General features: G+C 38.3%; 1 protein-coding gene across 3 annotated transcripts in view; it reads right to left on the reverse strand.

Annotated features, from left to right (window-relative positions):
• Positions 1 to 20,614, reverse strand: part of CATSPERB (catsper channel auxiliary subunit beta) — a 189,403-nt gene that overhangs the window by 72,358 nt on the left and 96,431 nt on the right. For all 3 annotated transcript variants that reach the window (XM_003734064.6, XM_035261289.3, XM_078335627.1), the window contains one exon: positions 14,487 to 14,631. In XM_003734064.6, coding sequence (XP_003734112.4) covers positions 14,487 to 14,631 — 145 coding nt within the window. The remainder of the gene's footprint in view (positions 1 to 14,486; positions 14,632 to 20,614) is intronic.

Consider the following 20,614-nt stretch of genomic DNA (forward strand, 5'->3'; position numbering starts at 1 on the left):
CAGTAGCCAGGAGGTAATTGCCACAGGATTGGGGTGGTGGTGGCCATGTAGAAAGACTGCTGTGCTTCAGGATAAAGGAGGGAAGAGTAGGAAAGATTTTTGTCTTGCAGCCTGGGTGCCAGCTCAGCCACAGTAGAACAGAATACCATGTAGACTCTAGGGTTCTCAACTTCCTTGGCTCCCAGATGGCATTTTTGTATCTAGCTGGGCCTGGGGGCAACTCACTGACCTGAAGGGAAGATCATAACCCTGGCTGGATTCATCACCTGCTGACTATAGAGCTCTTGGGCCTGCAGTGAACATAGGTAGTAGCCAGGCAGTGGACACGGTGGGCCTGGGCAAGACCCAGTGCTGTGCAGGCTTTGGGTCTGACCCAGTGTAGTCCTAGTGGTGGTGGCTACAGGCATGTTTGCATTACCCCTCTTCTAGCTCCAGATAGCTTAGCACAGAGAAAGAGACACTATTTATTTGGGGGAAAGTAAGGTAAGAGAACAAAAGCTTCTTCCTGGTAATACAGGGAGTTCTCCTGGATTTTATACAAGACCAAGGCAGTACTTCTGCAAGTTAGCAATAGCCAAAGCATTACTAGGCTTGAGGTCCCTCCTAATGCAGATACAACTACAGTGACCAAAGACTTAGATCACAACACTCAAGTCCCTTTCAATGGTTGGAAAGCTTTCCCAAGAAGGACAGGTACAAACGAGTCCAGACCTGAAGACTACAATAAATACCAGACTCTTTAACCTCCAAACACCAATCAGTGTCCACAAGCATCAAGACCATCCAGAACATGACCTCACCAAAGGAACAAAATAAGGCACCAGAGATCAATCTTGGAGAGACAGAGATATACCTTTTAGACAGAGAATTCAAAATAGTTGTTTTGAGAAAACTCAAGGAAGTTCAATATAATACAGAGAAGGAATCCAGAATCCTGTCAGATAAATTTAACAAAGATATTGAAACAATTAAAAAGAATCAAGCAGAATTCTGAAGCTGAAAAATGTAATTGACATACTAAAGAATTTATCAGGTCTCTTAATAGCAGAATTGAACAAGCAGAATAAAGATTTAGTGAGCTTGAAGACAGGGTACTTGAAAATACACAATTAGAGGAGATGAAAGAAAAAAGAATAAAAAGGAATGAAGCATGCGTATGAAATCTAGAAAATAGTCTCAAAAGGGTAAATCTAAGAGTTATTGGCCTTAAAGAGGAGGTAGAGAAAAAGATAGGGATTGAACATTTATTCAAAGGAATAGTAACAGAGAGCTTCCCAAACTTAGAGAAAGATACCAATATTCAAGTACAAGAAAGTAACTGAACACAAAACAGATTTAAGCCAAAGAAGACCATCTCAAAGCATTTAATAATAAAATTCCCAAAGTAAATAAAGGATCCTAAAAGCAGCAAGAGAAAAGAAACAATAACATACAAAGGAGCCCCAATACATCTGGTAGCAGATTTTCAGTGGAAACCTTACAGGCCAGAAGAGAGTGGCATGACATATTTTCTAAAAATCTTTTATCCTAGAATAGTATATCTAGGAAAAATGTCTTTCAAACATGAAAAAGAAGTACTTTCCCAGATAAAAAACGAAACCTGAGGGATTTCATCAACATCGGACCTGCCCTATAAGAAATGCTAAAGGGTTAAATGAAAAAAAAATACTAAAGGGAATACTTTAAGCATAAATAAAAGAATATTAATGAGCAATAAGAAATTGTCTGAAGGTAAAAAACTCACTGGTCATAGCAGGTATTCAGAAAAACAGAACATTATAACATGTTAATTATGGTGTGTAAAGTACTCATGTCTTGAGTAGAAAAATGAAAAGACAAACTGACCAAATATTCTAAGTACAACAACTTTTCAAGACATATCAGTTTAAAATAATGGGTTTTATAAGATATATGGCAACCTAGAATTTGAAAACATACAACAGATATATGAAAATAAAAAGCAAGAAATTAATAGTAGAATTGATCAAGCAGAATAAAGAATTAGTAAGCTTGAAGACAGAAATTAAAACATGCTACCAGAGAAAATTGCATTCACTAAAAGGAAGATGGGAAGGAAAGAAAAAAGGAAGGGAAGACCACAAAAAAAAAAACTAGAAAAAAATTAAGTAAATGTCAGGAGTACGTTCTCACTTATCAATAACAACATTTAATGTAAATGGACTAAACTCTTCAATCAAAAGACATAGAGTGCCTGAACAGATTAAAAAAAAGTCCTAGTAATCTGTTGCCTACAAGAAACACATTTCCCCTATAAACACACATATAGACTGAAAATAAAGGGATGGAAAAAATATTCCATGCAAGTAGAAACCAAAAAAGAGCAGAAGTCACTATACTTATATCAGACAAAATAGATTTCAAGACAAAAACTATAGAAAGAGAAAAACAACGGTCTTCTAGATATACAATCATGTCATCTGCAAATAGAGACAATTTGACTTCCTCCTCAGGATACAAAATTAATGTGCAAAAATCACAAGCATTCCTATACACCAATAACAGACTTAAAGAGAGCTGTATCAAGAATGAACTGTCATTCAAAATTGCTACAAAGAGAATAAAATACCTAGGAATACAACTAAAAAGGAATGTAAAGGACCTCTTCAAAAAGAACTACAAACCACTGCTCAACGAAATAAGAGAGGACACAAACAGATGGAGAAACATTCCATGTTCATGGTTAGAAAGAATCAATATCGTGAAAATGGCCATACTGCCCAAAGTAATTTACAGATTCAACACCATCTCCATCAAGCTACCAATGACCTTCTTCACAGAACTGAAAAAAAAAAAAACACCTTAAACTTCATATGGAACTAAAAGAGAGCACGCATAGCCAAGTCAATTCTAAGCAAAAAGAACAAAGCTGGAGGTATCACACTACCAGACTTCAAACTATACTACAAGGTTACAGTAATCAAAACAGCATGGCATTGGTATCAAAACAGAGATATAGACCAATGGAACAGAACAGAGGCCTCAGAGGCAACACAACATATCTACAACCATCTGATCTTTGACAAACCTCACAAAAACAAGCAATGGGGAAAGGATTCCCTGTTTAATAAATGGTGTTGGAAAAACTGGCTAGCCATGTGCAGAAAGCAGAAACTGGACCCCTTCCTGACACCTTACACTAAAATTAACTCCAGATGGATTAAAGACTTAAGCATAAGACCTAACACCATAAAAACCCTAGAAGAAAAATCTAGGCAAAACCATTCAGGACATAGGTGTAGGCAAGGACTTCATGACCAAAACACAAAAAGCATTGGCAACAAAAGCCAAAATAGACAAGTGGGACCTAATCAAACTCCACAGCTTCTTCATGGCAAAAGAAACAGTCATTATAGTGAATTGGCAACCAACAGAATGGGAAAAATATTTTGCAGTTTACCCATCTGACAAAGGGCTGATATCCAGAATTTAAAAAAACTCAAACAGATTTACAAGAACAAAACAAACAAGCTCATTCAAAAATGGGCAAAGGATATGAACAGACACTTTACAAAAGAAGACATACATGAGGCCAACAAACATATGAAAAATGCTCATCATCACTGGTCATTAGAGAAATGCAAATCAAAACTACATTGAGATACCATCTCACGCCAATTAGAATGGCAATCATTAAAAAATCTGGAGATAACAGATGCTGGAGAGGATGTGAAGAAACAGGAACACTTTTACACTGTTGGTGGGAATGTAAATTAGTTCAACCATCGTAGAAGACAGTGTGGCAATTCCTCAAGGATCTAGAACTAGAAATACCATTTGACCCAGCAATCCCATTACTGGGTATATATCCAAAGGATTAGAAATCGTTCTAAAATAAGGACACATGCACACGAATGTTCATTGCAGCACTGTTTACAATAGCAAAGATCTGGAACCAACCCAAATGCCCATCGATGATAGACTGGACAGGGAAAATGCGGCACATATACACCATGGAATATTATGCGGCCATCAAGAATGATGAGTTCATGTCCTTTGTAGGAACATGGATGAACCTAGAAACCAACATTCTCAGCAAACTGGCACAAGAGCAGAAAATCAAACACCACATGTTCTCACTCATAGGTGGGTGTTGAATAATGAGAACACATGGACACAGGGAAGGGCACAACTGGCGTCTGTTGGGGGGAAATAGGGGAGGGACAGTGGGGGGTGGGGAGTTGGGGAGAGATAGTATGGGGAGAAATGCCAGATATAGGTGATGGGGAGGAAGGCAGCAAATCACACTGCCATGTATGTACCTATGTAACAATCTTGCAAGTTCTTCACATGTACCCTAAAACCTAAAATGCAATAAAAAAAAAGAAAAGAAAAGAAAGAGAAAAACAAGATCATTATATAATGATAAAGGGGTCCATTCAGCAAGAGGATATAAAAATTATAAATATATATACACCCAACACTGGAGCACTCAGATACAGAAAGCAAATATTATTAGAGCTAAGGAGAGAGATAGATCCCAATACAATAACACTTGGAGATTTTAACAACCCATGTTCACCTTTGGACATGATTTTCTGTTTGGACAGGTCATCCAGACAGAAAATCAATAAAGAAACATTGGCCTTAATCTGCACTGTAGACCAAATGGACCTAATAGATATTTATGGAATATTTCCACCAATGGCTGCAGAATGCAAACTCTTCTCCTCAACACATAGATCATTCTGAGATAAGTAGACCATATGTTAGACCATCAATATCCATGTGCAGAAGAATGAAACTAGACTTTTCTCCACAAACAAAAATCAAATCAAAATGGATTAAAGACTTAAATCTAAAAGCTATAAAACGACTAAAAGAAAACTTTGAGGAAACTATCTGGTACATTAATCTAGGCAAAGATTTCTTCAGTAATATCCCACAAGCACAGGCAACCAAAGCAAAAACAGACAAATTGAATCACATTAAGTTAAAGAGCTTCTATACAGCAAAAGAAACCATCAACAAAGTGAAGAGACAACCCACAGAATGGGAGAAAATATTTGCAAACTACCCATATGACAAGGAATTAATAACTAGAATATATAAGAATATATAAAAAGCTCAAGCAATAGGAATAAACTAACAATCTGATTTTAAAATGGGTAAAAAATCTGAACAGACATTTCTCAAAAGATGACATACAAATGGCAAACAGGCATATGAAAAGGTACTCAATATCACTGACCATCAGAGAAATGCAAATCATAACTACAATGAGATTACCATCTCACCCTGTTAAAATAGCTTTTATTGAAAAGACAGGCAATAATGAATGCTGGTGAGGATGTGGAGAAAAGGGAACCCTTGTACACTGTTGGTGGGAATATAAATTAGTACAATGGAGAGTACATTAGTACTATGAAGAATAGTTTGGAGGTTCCTCAGAAAACTAAAAATAGAGCGGCCATATGACCTAGCAATCCCACTGCTAGGATATATCCCCACAAAAAGAGATCAGTATTGAAGAGCTATCTACACTCCCATGTTTATTGTAGCACTACTCACAATAGTGAAGCTTTGGAAGCAGCCTAAGTGTCCATCAATAGATGAATGAATAAAGAAAATGTGGTACGTATATACAGTGGAGTACTATTCAGCCATAATACAAAATAAGATGTCATTTGCAACAACATGATTGGAACTAGAGGACATTATTTTAAGTGAACTATGCCAGGTACAGAAAGACAGAGTTTGCATGTTCTCACTTATTTGAGGGAACTGAATATTTTAAAAATTGAACTCATGGAGACATAGAGAGTTGAATAATTGTTGCCAGAGGCTGGAAAGGGTACTGGGGCATTGTGTAGGGGGAGAATAAGGATGGTTAATGGGTACAAAAGTATCACTATATAGAAAGAATAAGATCTAGTATTTGACAGCACAACAGAGTGACTACAGTCAACAGTAATTTGTTGTACATTTAAAAATAACTAGAGGAATATAATTTGATTGCTTGTAACACAAAGACAAGAATAAATTCTTGTGATAGATACCCCATTTACCCCAATATGATTATTACACAGTGTATCCCCATATCAAAATATCTCATGGGAGAGGACTCAAGATGGCGCTGTGAGAACAATCCAGGATGGGAGCTCTCGTTGAATCCGCAAAGAGGTGAGTCGGAGCTGCATTTCCAGACTGATCTTTGTTGCCCACAGAACGGGGAAACTCCCAAGTATAAAAAAGACACGGGATGCCAGGCAGTAGGACTGCCTGGCGAAGCCGGCAGCCGGGGTGGTGGCGGCCGGCCCTACCCAGCAATCCCCACAGGGCGCGCTTGTCCAGGTGCCCTGTTGAACCGGCAACCTGAGACTTGAGAGGGCTGGAGTTGAGACTGAACAAGACTTGGACAGTAGGCCAGCTCAGGGGATTGCAGGGACAGAGCGTTTGGGGTACCCAGTGGGATGAACAAAACCGCGATTTCAAACTATCCCGAGCAGACGGTCCGAGACACTCTGTGGGGGAGGGGCGTCCACCACTACCGAGGCAACCCGCCCCAACTGGGATACACGCCCACTGCTGACGCAGCCTCCCGTTGCCGAGGCAACACACTACAACGAAGAGACTCTGCTACAGGGCATGGCGGAGACCACAGCAGAGCCTGCAGGAACAGGGCGAATCACACAACAGCAGGGCGGAGCCTCGGCAGGCAAACAGTGGCTAGTCTGCCTCCTAGCTGGGCAGGACGCCTCAACGGACATCGAAAAATAAAGCCCGAACCCCCCAACACAGAGCATTTGAGAAAAAAAGGGTTTTTTTAATGAGCTCTGTTGCAGCAGAATCAAACATAGCAGCCTAACAGCCCTGAATGAACAACAGAGCTCACAGCTCAGCAATTGAGCTCCTAAAAAGTACAGACTGTCTCCTAAAGCAGCTCCCTGACCCCTCTATATCCAAAGGACTGACATTTGGCAGGCATCATCCTGGGACAAAGATAGCAGAAAAAGAAACGGGTAGCATCCCTCATTGTGCCACAGCTGCTAGAGGTGCACCCCAGACAAGCAGGGCCTGGAGTGGACCTCAGCAGTCGTACAGTGAAGGGGCTAGGCTGGTAGAAGGAAAACAAAGTAACAGAAATACTTCATCATCAACAATCTGGGTGTCCACTCAGAGGCCCAATCGAAAAGTCAGCAACTACGCAGACGACAAGTGGATAAACCCACAAAGATGGGAAGAAACCAGCGAAAAAAGGAGGAAAACACCCGAAACCAGAACACCTTGCCTCCTAGAAAGGACCAAAACTCCTCACCAGCAAGGGAACAAAGCTGGACAGAGAATGACTGTGACAAAATGACGGAATTAGACTTCAGAAGGTGGATGATGAGAAACTTTTGTGAGCTAAAAGAACATGTATTAAATCAATGCAAAGAAACTAAGGAACTTAAAAAAAGATATGAGGAAATGATAACAAGAATGGATAACTTAGAGAAGAATATGAATGAATTAAAGGAGCTGAAAAACACAATACGAGAACTTCGCGAAGCATGCACAAGTTTCAATAGCCGAATTGACCAAGCAGAAGAAAGAATATCTGAAGTCGAAGACCAACTCAATGAAATTAAACAAGAAACCAAGATTAGAGAAAAAAGCACAAAAAGGAATGAACAAAGTCTCAAAGAAATGTGGGACTATGTGAAAAGACCTAACCTACGTTTGATAGGTGTACCAGAAGGGGACGAAGAGAATGAATCCAAGCTGGAAAATACTCTTCAGGACATCATCCAGGAAAACTTCCTCCACCTAGCAAGACAGGCCAACACTCAAATGCAGGAAATACAGAGAACACCACAAAGATATTCTGCAAGAAGAGCAACCCCAAGGCACGTAATCATCAGATTCAACAAGGTTGAAATAAAGGAGAAAATACTAAGGGCAGCCAGAGAGAAAGGTCGAGTTACCCACAAAGGGAAGCCCATCAGACTCACAGCAGATCTCTTGGCAGAAACACTACAAGCCATAAGAGAGTGGGGGCCAATATTCAACATTCTTAAAGAAAAGAACTTTCAACCCAGAATTTCATATCCAGCCAAACTGAGCTTCATAAGTGAAGGAAAAATAAAATCCTTTGTGAACAAGCAAGTACTCAGAGATTTTGTCACCACCAGGCCAGCTTTACAAGAGCTCCTGAAAGAGGCACTACACAAAGAAAGGAACAACCAGTACCAGCCATTCCAAAATCACACTGAATGCTAAAGAGCATCAACATAATGAAGAATCTACAACAACTAACAGGCAAAACAGCCACTTAGCATCAAAATGGCAGTATCAAATTCACACATAACAATATTAACCCTAAATGTAAATGGACTAAATGCACCAATCAAAAGACACAGACTGGCAAATTGGATAAAAAGCCAAAACCCATCAGTGTGCTGTATCCAGGAAACCCATCTCACATGCAAGGATACACAAAGGCTCAAAATAAAGGGATGGAGGAAGATTTACCAAGCAAATGGAGAGCAAAAAAAAAGCAGGAGTTGCAATTCTCATCTCTGATAAAATAGACTTTAAAGCAACAAAGATCAAAAGAGACAAAGAAGGCCATTACATACTGGTAAAAGGATCGATAAAACAAGAAGAGCTAACGATCCTAAACATATATGGACCCAATGCAGGAGCACCCAGATACGTAAGGCAAGTTCTTAAGGACTTACAAAGAGACTTAGACTCCCACACAATAATAGTGGGAGACTTTAACACTCCACTGTCAATATTAGACAGATCAACCAGACAGAAAATCAACAAGGATATCCAGGGCTTGAACTCAGACCTGGAGCAAGCAAACCTGATAGACATTTACAGAACTCTCCACCCCAAATCCTCAGAATATACATTCTTCTCAGCACCACATCACACCTACTCAAAAATTGACCACATAATTGGAAGTAAAGCACTGCTCAACAAATGCAAAACAACTGAAATCATAACAAACAGCCTCTCAGACCATAGTGCAATCAAGTTAGAACTCAGAATACAGAAACCAACCCAGAACCGCACAGCTTCATGGAAACTGAACAACTGGCTCTTGAATGTTGACTGGGTAAACAATGAAATGAAGTCAGAAATAAAGAAGTTCTTCGAAACCAATGAGAATGAAGACACAACATGCCAGAACCTCTGGGACACATTTAAAGCAGTTTCTAGAGGAAAGTATATAGCAATAAGTGCCCATATGAGGAGAATGGAGAGATCCAAAATTGACACCCTATCGTCAAAATTGAAAGAGCTAGAGGAGCAAGATCAAAAAAACTCAAAACCCAGCAGAAGACAAGAAATAACTAAGATCAGAGCTGAACTGAAGGAGATTGAGACACGAAAAACCCTTCAAAAAATCAATAAATCCAAGAGCTGGTTTTTTGAAAAGATCAACAAAATAGACAGACCACTAGCCAGATTGATTAAAAAGAAAAGAGAGAACAACCAAATAGATGCAATAAAAAATGATAAAGGGGAAATCACCACAGATTCCACAGAAATTCAAACCATCATCGGAGAATATTACAAACAACTCTATGCACATAAACTAGTAAACCTGGAAGAAATGGATAAATTCCTGGACTCCTGTGTCCTCCCAAACCTAAACCAGGAGGAAGCTGAAACTATGAATAGACCAATAACAAAGTCAGAAGTCAAGGCAGCAATTAAGAGCCTACCACACAAAAAAAGCCCAGGTCCAGATGGGTTCACAGCCGAATTCTACCAGACACACAAAGAGGAGCTGGTACCATTCCTTCTAAAACTATTTCAAACAATCCAAAAAGAGGGAATACTTCCCAAATCATTTTACAAGACCAACATCATTCTGATACCAAAACCCGGCAGAGACCCAACAAGAAAAGAAAACTTCAGGCCAATATCCATGATGAACATAGATGCAAAAATCTTCAATAAAATATTGGCAAGCCGAATGCAACAGCAAATCAAAAAACTTATTCACCATGATCAAGTAGGATTCATCCCAGGGATGCAAGGCTGGTTCAACATACACAAGTCTATCAACGTAATTCACCACATAAACAGAACCAAAAACAAAAACCACATGATTATCTCAATTGACGCAGAGAAGGCATTTGACAAAATTCAACAGCCCTTTATGCTAAAAACCCTCAATAAACTCGGTATTGATGGAACATATCTCAAAGTAATAAAAGCTATTTATGACAAACCAACAGCCAATATCATACTGAATGGGCAAAAACTGGAAGCATTCCCTTTGAAATCTGGCACTAGACAAGGATGCCCTCTTTCACCACTCCTATTCAATATAGTTCTGGAAGTTCTAGCCAGAGCAATCAGGCAAGAAAAAGAAATAAAGGGTATTCAAATAGGAAAGGTGGAAGCCAAATTGTCTCTATTTGCAGACAACATGATAGTGTACCTAGAAGACCCCATCACCTCAGCCCAAAAACTCCTGAAACTGATAAGCAACTTCAGCAAAGTCTCAGGATATAAAATCAATGTGCAAAAATCACAAGCATTCGTCTACACCAATAACAGACTTAAAGAAAGCCAAATCAAGAATGAACTACCATTCACAATTGCTACAAAAAGAATAAAATACCTTGGAATACAACTCACAAGGAACGTAAGGGACCTCTTCAAGGAGAACTACAAACCACTGCTCAACGAAATCAGAGAGGACACAAACAGATGGAGAAACATTCCATGTTCATGGTTAGGAAGAATTAATATCGTGAAAATGGCTATACTGCCCAAAGTAATTTACAGAATCAACGCTATCCCTATCAAGCTACCATTGACTTTCTTCACAGAACTGGAAAAAACCACCATGAACTTCATATGGAACCAAAAGAGAGCCCACATAGCCAAGTCAATTCTAAGCAAAAAGAACACAGCGGGGGGCATCACACTACTGGATTTCAAACTATACTACAAGGCTACAGTAATCAAAACAGCATGGTACTGGTACCAAAACAGAGATATAGACCAATGGAACAAAACAGAGGCACTGGAGGCAACACAACATATCTACAACTATACAATCTTTGATAAACCTGACAAAAACCAGCAACGGGGAAAGGATTCCCTGTTTAACAAATGGTGTTGGGAAAACTGGCTAGCCATGTGCAGAAAGCAGAAACTGGACCCCTTCCTGACACCTTACACTAAAATTAACTCCAGATGGATTAAAGACTTAAACATAAGACCTGGCACCATAAAAACCCTAGAAGGAAATCTAGGCAAAACTATCCAGGACATAGGAGTAGGCAAGGACTTCATGAACAAAACACCAAAAGCATTGGCAACAAAAGCCAAAATAGACAAATGGGACCTAATGAAACTCCACAGCTTCTGCATGGCAAAAGAAGCAGTCACTAGAGTGGATCGGCAAACAACAGAATGGGAAAAAAATTTTGCAGTTTACCCATCTGACAAAGGGCTGATATCCAGAATTTACAAAGAACTCAAACGGATTTACAGGAAAAAAACAAACAAGCCCATTCAAAAGTGGGCAAAGGATATGAACAGACACTTCACGAAAGAAGACATATATGAGGCCAACAATCATATGAAAAAATGCTCATCGTCGCTGGTCATCAGAGAGATGCAAATCAAAACCACATTGAGATACCATCTCACGCCAGTTAGAATGGCGATCATTAAAAAATCTGGAGACAACAGATGCTGGAGAGGATGTGGAGAAAAAGGAACACTTTTACACTGTTGGTGGGAGTGTAAATTAGTTCAACCATTGTGGAAGACAGTGTGGCGATTCCTCAAGGCCTTAGAAATAGAAATTCCATTTGACCCAGCAATCCCATTACTGGGTATATATCCAAAAGACAATAAATCGTTCTACTATAAGGACACATGTACACGAATGTTCATTGCAGCACTGTTTACAATAGCAAAGACCTGGAATCAACCAAAATGCCCATTGATAATAGACTGGATTGGAAAAATGTGGCACATATACACCATGGAATATTATGCAGCAATCAGAAATGATGAGTTTGTGTCGTTTGTAGGGACATGGATGAATCTGGAGAACGTCATCCTCAGTAAACTGACACAAGAACAGAAAATGAAACACCGCATATTCTCACTCATAGGCAGGTGATGAAAAATGAGAACACATGGACACAGAAAGGGGAGTACTAAACACTGGGGTCTATTGGGGGGAAAAGGGGAGGGCCAGTGGGAGGGGGAGGAGGGGAGGGATAGCCTGGGGAGAAATGCCAAATGTGGGTGAAGGGGAGAAGGAAAGAAAAGCACACTGCCATGTGTGTTCCTACGCAACTGTCTTGCATGTTCTGCTCATGTACCCCAAAACCTAAAATCCAATAAAAAATTAAAAAAAAAAATCTCATGGATCCCATAAATTTATACACCTATTATGTACCCACAAAAATTAATAATAATTTTTTTTAAAAGGAAGAGAAGAGAAGGAAGAAACCAACAGCATATAAAAGATAAAAAGAATCAAGTTGAGACAAAGCATATCCCAAGATAGGAGGTAAATTTACCTCCGTATTCTGCCTCAAAAAATCTTAATAAGTTAAATTCAACAAAACAAGGTCTCAAAGACTCAATAATAGAATGACAAAATAAAATGAAAATGCAGGTCACATACATATAAAAATAAATTGAGAATCATGTCCCTTTATCACTCTAGGGTCCTAGGCTGGTTAGCAAAATTCAATTGAGTTGGAAAGGAGTGGGAAACTGTCAATCAATATTAACTGTTTTGAGATTTGTTAAAGGATTCAAAATTACAGCCAGATAGGAAGAATAAATTTTAGTGTTCTATACCACTGAAGGATGGCATAGTTAACACTAATATGTTTTATTGTTTCAACTAGCTAGGAGGAAGATATTGAACATTCCTAATACAAAGAAATGATAAATGTTTGAGATGATGGATATGCTAATTACCCTGATCTGATAACTCTACATTATATGTATCAAGATACCACTTTGTGGACCCACTTCCGTTATTTGCAGCTATGGACAGTAGGCAGCCAGGGTCAGTGAAGGATCCCAAGATGGCTGGGCAAACTTGCTCTAAAAACCACTGATTGGGTAGCTTTTGGGGAGATCATACCCCAAAACCAAAAGGCCATTGCTAATTCCCTGAAATCCTGGAATGAGACCCTCACCGACAGGTTGGCTGTGTTACCTGAGAATCCACCGCCTATCGACTGGGCTTACTACGAGGCCAATGTGGCCAAGGCAGGCTTGGTGGATGACTTTGACAAGAAGTTTAATGCCCTGAAGCTTCCTCTACCGGAGGATCAATATACTGCTCAGGTGGGTGCTGCAGAAAAAGAAGATATGAAGTCTTGTGCTGCGTGGGTGTCTCTCTCAAAGGCCAGGATTGTAGAATATGAGAAACAGATGGAGAAGATGAACTGAATTCCATTTGAACAGATGACCACTGAGGACTTGAACAAAGCTTTCCCAGAAACCAAATTGGACAAGCAAAATATCCCTATTGGCTTCATCAACCAATTGAGAATTTCTAAAATCGAGTCCAGGAGGAGACTCTGGCCCTTATATTACACATTCTGGACATTAAAAATAGAAATAGGCCGGGTGCGGTGGCTCACACCTGTAATCCCAGCACTTTGGGAGGCTGAGGCAGGTGGATCACGAGGTCAAGAGATCGAGACCATCCTGGTCAACATGGTGAAACCCTGTCTCTACTAAAAATAAAAAAAATTAGCTGGGCATGGTGGTGCGTGCCTGTAATCCCAGCTACTCAGGAGGCTGAGGCAGGAGAATTGCCTGAACCCAGGAGGTAGAGGTTGCGGTGAGCCAAGATCGCGCCATTGCACTCCAGCCCGGGTAACAAGAGCGCACTCCATCTCAAAAAAAAAAAAAAAAAAAAAAAAGAAATAATTGTACAGTTAATAAAAATATAGCACTTTGTAAACCCCATGAATATGTGAAATCAATATTTGTTAGTTAAGAAATAAAATTATAATTAAAAATTAACTACTTCTTTTGCTGTGCAAACACTAATAGGAGCTATATAGAGTTGATCAATGAAGCACAAGATTACCAAATGAAGGAGATGAGAGCAGTGTATCATTCACACAACTCCTCCATTACTAGTTGTGTGTCAGTTGTATCAACATAATCAGCAAAAGTAAACCAACATTACCTACTTCAGCAAGGTTATTGTGAATATCAAATGAGATGATATTTGTAACATGCTGAGCACAATTGTAGCTTGATAAGTGGCAGCTGTTATTATTTGGCTTTTAGGACAGTAAAATGTCACTGAAATTGTAAATGAGAACATAGCATGATGACCTAGTGTTGTTCTTTAAGGCTATTCATAGGATCGATCCTACTTCTGTAGATCCTACAAATCCATCACCCTTAATAGTTTTGAGACCTTAGGATTAGTTGATTAATAAGGCACGGTTTTCATGTATCTTCTAATCCTGGGCCACATGTAACGCTTACATCAATGAAAGCAAATTCCTTACCTGCCTTGGTTGAGTAAACCTTTCCACGTTTAGAAACAAAAGTAATAGCTGATGTATAAAAACTATGAAAAGTCCTGCTTATGACATCATCATGAAAGTCAGCCAATAATTCAAAGGTGTTGCCGCCATCAACTGATAGCCATATCTATAGGAATAAAGAGATAATATCTCACTAAAGAGCTGCTATGCGACAGCTATGAATTACCTATCAGTCTACAGGAGAATAGCCATGGGGCATGATCTTTCCCATATGCCCACCTTCATCACACACACACACACACACACACACACACACACACTCACACACACACACACACTCTCTCTCTCTCTCTCTCTCTCTCTCTCTCTCTCTCTCTCTCTTTACCTACTTGTTCTACCTTCTATTTCCATCCTAGAGCGTGTATGAAAGTGGCTGTGGCAGAGTATCAGGTCTACACAATATGTATAGTGATTGTATAAAAGAACAAAGTTATTCCTATGATCTTTTAAATAATTCTCTTGTTCATAAAAGAATGGAGTGCTGAATGCATTTGCATCGGGGGGGGGGTTTACCTTATATTGACATACAACTTCAGGTTCTAGGTGTCTGTCAAATATATAGGCAGACATATTTTGCATGGAAGAGCCCCTTGTCATTTACAAGGGATGTGTCTTGGGACCATCATAGATCCTCAAATCACTAATCCCACTATATAGTTAAACTAGTTTATTATTATAGCATCTTAGTTTCTCTATCTCCTCATCTTTAGGTAAGAGTTGTTTGAGGACAAAACATATCAATCATGTATTAATAATTCCCACTTGCTACCTCTTTTAATGAACATTTCTGTTTGGATTTTGATGAAAGTAATTTTAGTAACAAGTTATACAAGAAAATAGGCTTTTCTCACATTTCGAACTTTATTAATATGGCTGAAGTGTCTTAGACCACCATTCAAATAATTCTCCTTTTACTCCTCATCTGATATAATCAATCCTAGTCTCCTCTATCCCTTCCCAGAGGCAACTAGTTAATCAGTTTGAAAATTCTATATATTTACATTCATATGTATGTATATACCAATAGAATATGTACAGTACTGATTTCATTTTTATGGCAGGGATGAGAGAAAGGCTTTCAGACTTGGACAGGAAGTACCCTTGCCCTGAGATGCTTGCTCAGTGGGCCTGAATATTACAAACACATACAGGAAACGTGTTGAATAACACATAGGTGCTTCTATTACTCAGGATGTAGCACTCACTGATGGCATAACACAATCCATGATCCATGATTTATATGGTATATGGACCTCAATTTTCACTCTTGCTTTGGGCCCTGCAAATATTACTGGTGAGCAGGGATGTAGTTAGTGTGTGTAAGGAAGGGCACTTTGAAAAGTCGTTCAAACTTGTATCATATTGTACCTGTTGTTCTATAAGTTACATTTGTCACTCAATAATGTATCTCAGATCATTTGTTAGCTCAGGTGGATCACCACATTCTTCTATGCTGCCCTATAATTTCCAACTTACGGATATACCACACCTGAGATATACTACTTTTCTAGTAACGAACATTTAAAAGTTGTATCCAAATTTTCACTTTTGTGAACAATGCAGTGAACATTCATGTATCTGCCTATTTGTACTAATGTTACAGTGTTATCTTTAAAGAAAATACTGAAAAATTGAGTTGCTGGGTCAGGAGTGGCACAATTTTGGCTCACTGCAACTTCTGCCTTCCCTGCTTAAGTGATCCTCTTACCCTAGCCTCCCAAGTAGCTGGGACTATAGGCGTATGCCACCATGCCCAGCTAATTTTTGTAATTTTTTTGTAGAGATGGGGTATTGCCATGTGGCCCAGGCTTGTATTAAACTCCTGGGCTCAAGCAGTCTTCTGCCTGGACCTCCCGAAGTGCTGATATCACAGGCATGAGCCATTGCATCTAGCCACATTTCTATAATTTTGATAGAGACTACCCAAGTGCTGTTCAATTTTGCTGAACCAGATTCTGGTCCCACAAGTAGTGTATGAGAAAATCTATTTCCCTAAATCTCACCAATATTTGATATCACCAAAAACCTATTTTTAAGTTTTACTTATGACCTGAATGTAAAATGACATCTCATTGCATTTTTCCCTAAATATTTTAAATTATTTAACTATACATGGTTCATTTGTATTTTCCTTATGTTATTAAATAACATAATGAACATGTGTGCACTGAAAATCTATAAATCATCTTCCTGTTTCTCCCCATTCCTATCCCTCTGCCTTCCCTGTTATATATGCAATATCCTAAATTTTGCATTTTTTCATTCCCTTGGTATTTAAAAAAAATTTTAGCACATATGTTGAAGTAACATATTACTTAACTTTACTTATTTTTGCTCCTTGTAAAAAGGGCTATCATACCATAGATTGTCTTCTATAACTTACTTCCCCTCAACATTGTTTACTTAAATTCATATGTGTTGCATATAGCTCAATTCATTTGCTTTTTCATTTCTATATAATAGTTCATTAGGTGAATAAGATGTAATTTACTTATTCATTTTCCTATTCATAGACATCTGGATTACTTTTAGTAATTTAATGTTATTACTAGCAGTAAACCTGATGAACATTTTTCTTTAATTGTACTTTAAGTTCTGGGGTACATGTGCAGAACATGCAGGTTTGTTACCTAGGTATACACATGCCATAGTGGTTGGCTGCATCCATTACCCTGTCATCTACATTAGGTATTTCTCCTAATGCTATCCCTCCCCTAGCCCTCCACCCCTGACGCTCCCTGATGTGTGCTGTTCCCCTCCCTGTGCCCATGTGTTCTCATTGTTCAGCTCCCACTTATGAGTGAGAACATGCAGTATTTGGTTTTCTGTTCTTGTGTTAATTTGCTGAGAATGATGGTTTCCAGCTTCATCTATGTCCCTGCAAAGGACATGAACTCATCCTTTTTTATGGCTGCAGAGTATTCCAAGGTGTATATGTGCCACATTTTCTTTATCATTGTTAGGCATTTGGGTTGGTTCTAAGTCTTTGCTATTGTGAACAGTGCTGCAATGAACATACATGTACATGTGTCTTTATAATGGAACAATTTATATTCCTTTGGGTATACACCCAGTAATGGGATTGCTGGGTCAAATAGTATTTCTAATTCTAGATCCTTGAGGAATTGCCACACTATCTTCCACAATGGCTGAACCAATTAACACTCCCACCAACAGTGTCAAAGTGTTCCTGTTTCTCCACATCCTCTCCAGCATCTGTTGTCTCCTGACTTTTTAATGATGACCATTCTAACTGGCATGAAATGGTATCTCAATGTGGTTTTGATTTGCATTTCTCTAATGACCAATGATGATGAGCTTTTTAAAATATGTTTGTTGGCTGCATAAATGTCTTCTTTTGAGAACTGTCTGTTCATATCCTTTGCCCACTTTTTGATAGGGTTGTTTTTCTTTCTGTAAATTTGTTTAAGTTCTGAGTAGATTCTGGATACTAGCTCTTTGTCAGATGGGTAGCCTGCAAAAAATTTTCTCCCATTCTGTAGGTTGCCTGTTCACTCTGATGATAGTTTCTTTTGCTGTGCAGAAGCTCTTCAGTTTAATTAGATCCCATTTGTCTGTTTTGGCTTTTGTTGTTGTTGCTTTTGGTGTTTTAGTCATGAGGTCTTTGCCCATGCCTATGTCCTAAATGGTATTACCTAGGTTTTCTTCTAGGGTTTTTATGGTTTTTAAATCTTTAATCCATCTTGAGTTAATTTTTGCATAAGGTGTAAGGAAGGGATCCAGTTTCAGCTTTCTCCATGTGTCTAGCCAGTTTTTCCAACACCATTTATTAAATAGGGAATCCTTTCCCTATTGCTTGTTTTTGTCAGGTTTGTTGACGATCAGATGGCTGTAGGTGTGTGGCATTATTTCTGAGGCCTCTGTTCTGTTCCATTGGTCTATATATCTGTTTTGGCACCAGCACCATGCTGTTTTGGTTACTGTAGCCTTGTAGTATAGTTCGAAGTCAGGTAGTGTGATGCCTCCAGCTTTGTTCTTTTGCTTAGAATTGTCTTGACTACGTGGGCTCTTTTTTGGTTCCATATAAAATTTAAGGTGGGTTTTTCCAATACCATAATGAATATTTTAAAATATCTCCTGATATATGTGTTTCCCTTGCTGAAACGTGCAACTGGTGGGTCACAGGATATGCAAATGTTCACATTTACAAGATAATAATAGCAGTGGCAAATTGATTTCTAGAATAGTTGTAATAGTTTACTCTCCCATCAGCAATATATAAGAAATTCTGTGGATCCACACTTTATTCAACATTTTGTATAATCAGAATTTTCTCAAGTAGCTAAAAATGATATCATCTTTCATTTCTGATTTGTATTTCCCTGATTGCTTGTGAACTCCCTCATCTCTTCACATATTCATTCCACTTGTGTTTCCTTTTCTGTGATATGCCTATTTGTGTGTTTTCTCCTTTTTGCTATTAGGTTGTATTTTTCATATTGCTTTGCAGAAATTATATATTCTTACTTCTATAATTCTTTCTTAATTAAATGTGTTGCAAATATCATCTCCCAGTTTGCAGATTGTTATTTTTCACTTCTTAGGATATCCTTCATGAAAAATTCTCTTTCTCTTCCTCTCCTTCTTCCTTCTTTCTCCTTTCTTCTCCCTCCTCCACCTTTTTCTCCTCTTCTGCTTCCCACTCCTCCTTTTTTTTTTTTTTTTTTAAGGGAGGATGCAGAGAACTTTCTTTAGGTAAAAAGTGAAGTTAGGAGACTCTGTGATCTGATTTGGGGTCCTAACCAAATGAGATACCTGACCACTAAATGGCTGATTTACAAGTGAGCTTTGGCACATATCACCAGTGTAACTTAGAATCAGTCTCGATTTTCCTTATTTTTTTCATTTTGAATGTTTGACTTGACTCAAATTATATGTCATTGCCAAATTACTTTGCTTTGTCTTGATTGTGTTATTGCATATGGATGATGCTCAAAATCATTAAAAATTAATTTAGATGTTTTCAATTTTCTGAAGAGATGGCAGATATTTTCTAGGTCATAATACAAAAGTGATTTGTGATCTATTGGTTATCTTATAATTTTGTTTTTTTAAATTGAGGTAAAAAACCCATATTGTAAACTTTTTCATGTTATCCATTTTTAAGCATATAGTTCAGTAGTTTTAAGTATATTTATATTGTAGTGGAAGGGTTTTTCCCACACATGGATAGTCTCCCCCATTACCAGGATTCCCAACCAGAGTGGTGCTTTTGTTACAACTAATGAACCTACATTGATACATCATTATCACTCAGAGTCCATAGTTTACATTAGGGACCATTCTTGGTCTTGTATATCCATTGGACTTAGACAAATATATAATGGCATGTATCCACCATCATAGTATCATAGATAAGAGTTTCACTGCTCTAAAGTCCTCTGTTCTCTGCCTATTTATCCTCTCTTCCCTCTAATCCCTGGCAACCATGGACCTTTTTGGTGTCTTCATAGCTTGGCCTTTTCCAGAATGTCATATATTGGAATCATAAAGTTTGTAGCCTTTTCAGATTAGTTTCTTTTTCTTAGTAATATACATTTAAGTTTATTCCATGTCTTTTGCATTGCTTGATAACTCACTTCTGCTTCACATTGAATAATAATCCATCATCTGGATATACCAAATTTATGTATCCATTCTCCTCATGAAGGACATCTTGGTTGCTGTACATATTTTTTTAGATTTATATTTAAGTATTTCATTTTGGGGGGTGCTACTGTAAAGGGTTTGTGTTTTTATTTCAAATTCCATATGTTCATTGCTGGCATATGAACATATTTTTTTTTTTTTGTATTAACCTTGTATCCTGCAATCCTGCTATAAATGCTTGCTAGTTTTTTTGGTCAATTCTTTCCAATTGTCTACACAGTCATGTCATTTTTTTCTTTCAAATCTATATACTTTTTATTTGCTTTTTTGAGGGGTCTTATTGCATTAGCTAGGACTTCCAGTATAATGTTCAAAATCCCTGCCTTGTTCCTGATCTTAGTGGAAAAGCTTCAAGTTTCTCACCATTTAGTACAATACTATCTGGAGATTTTGGATAAATATTCTTTACTAAGTTGAGG

This window comes from Callithrix jacchus, chromosome 8 (genome assembly GCF_049354715.1).
Source record: "Callithrix jacchus isolate 240 chromosome 8, calJac240_pri, whole genome shotgun sequence".
NCBI lineage: Eukaryota > Metazoa > Chordata > Mammalia > Primates > Cebidae > Callithrix > Callithrix jacchus.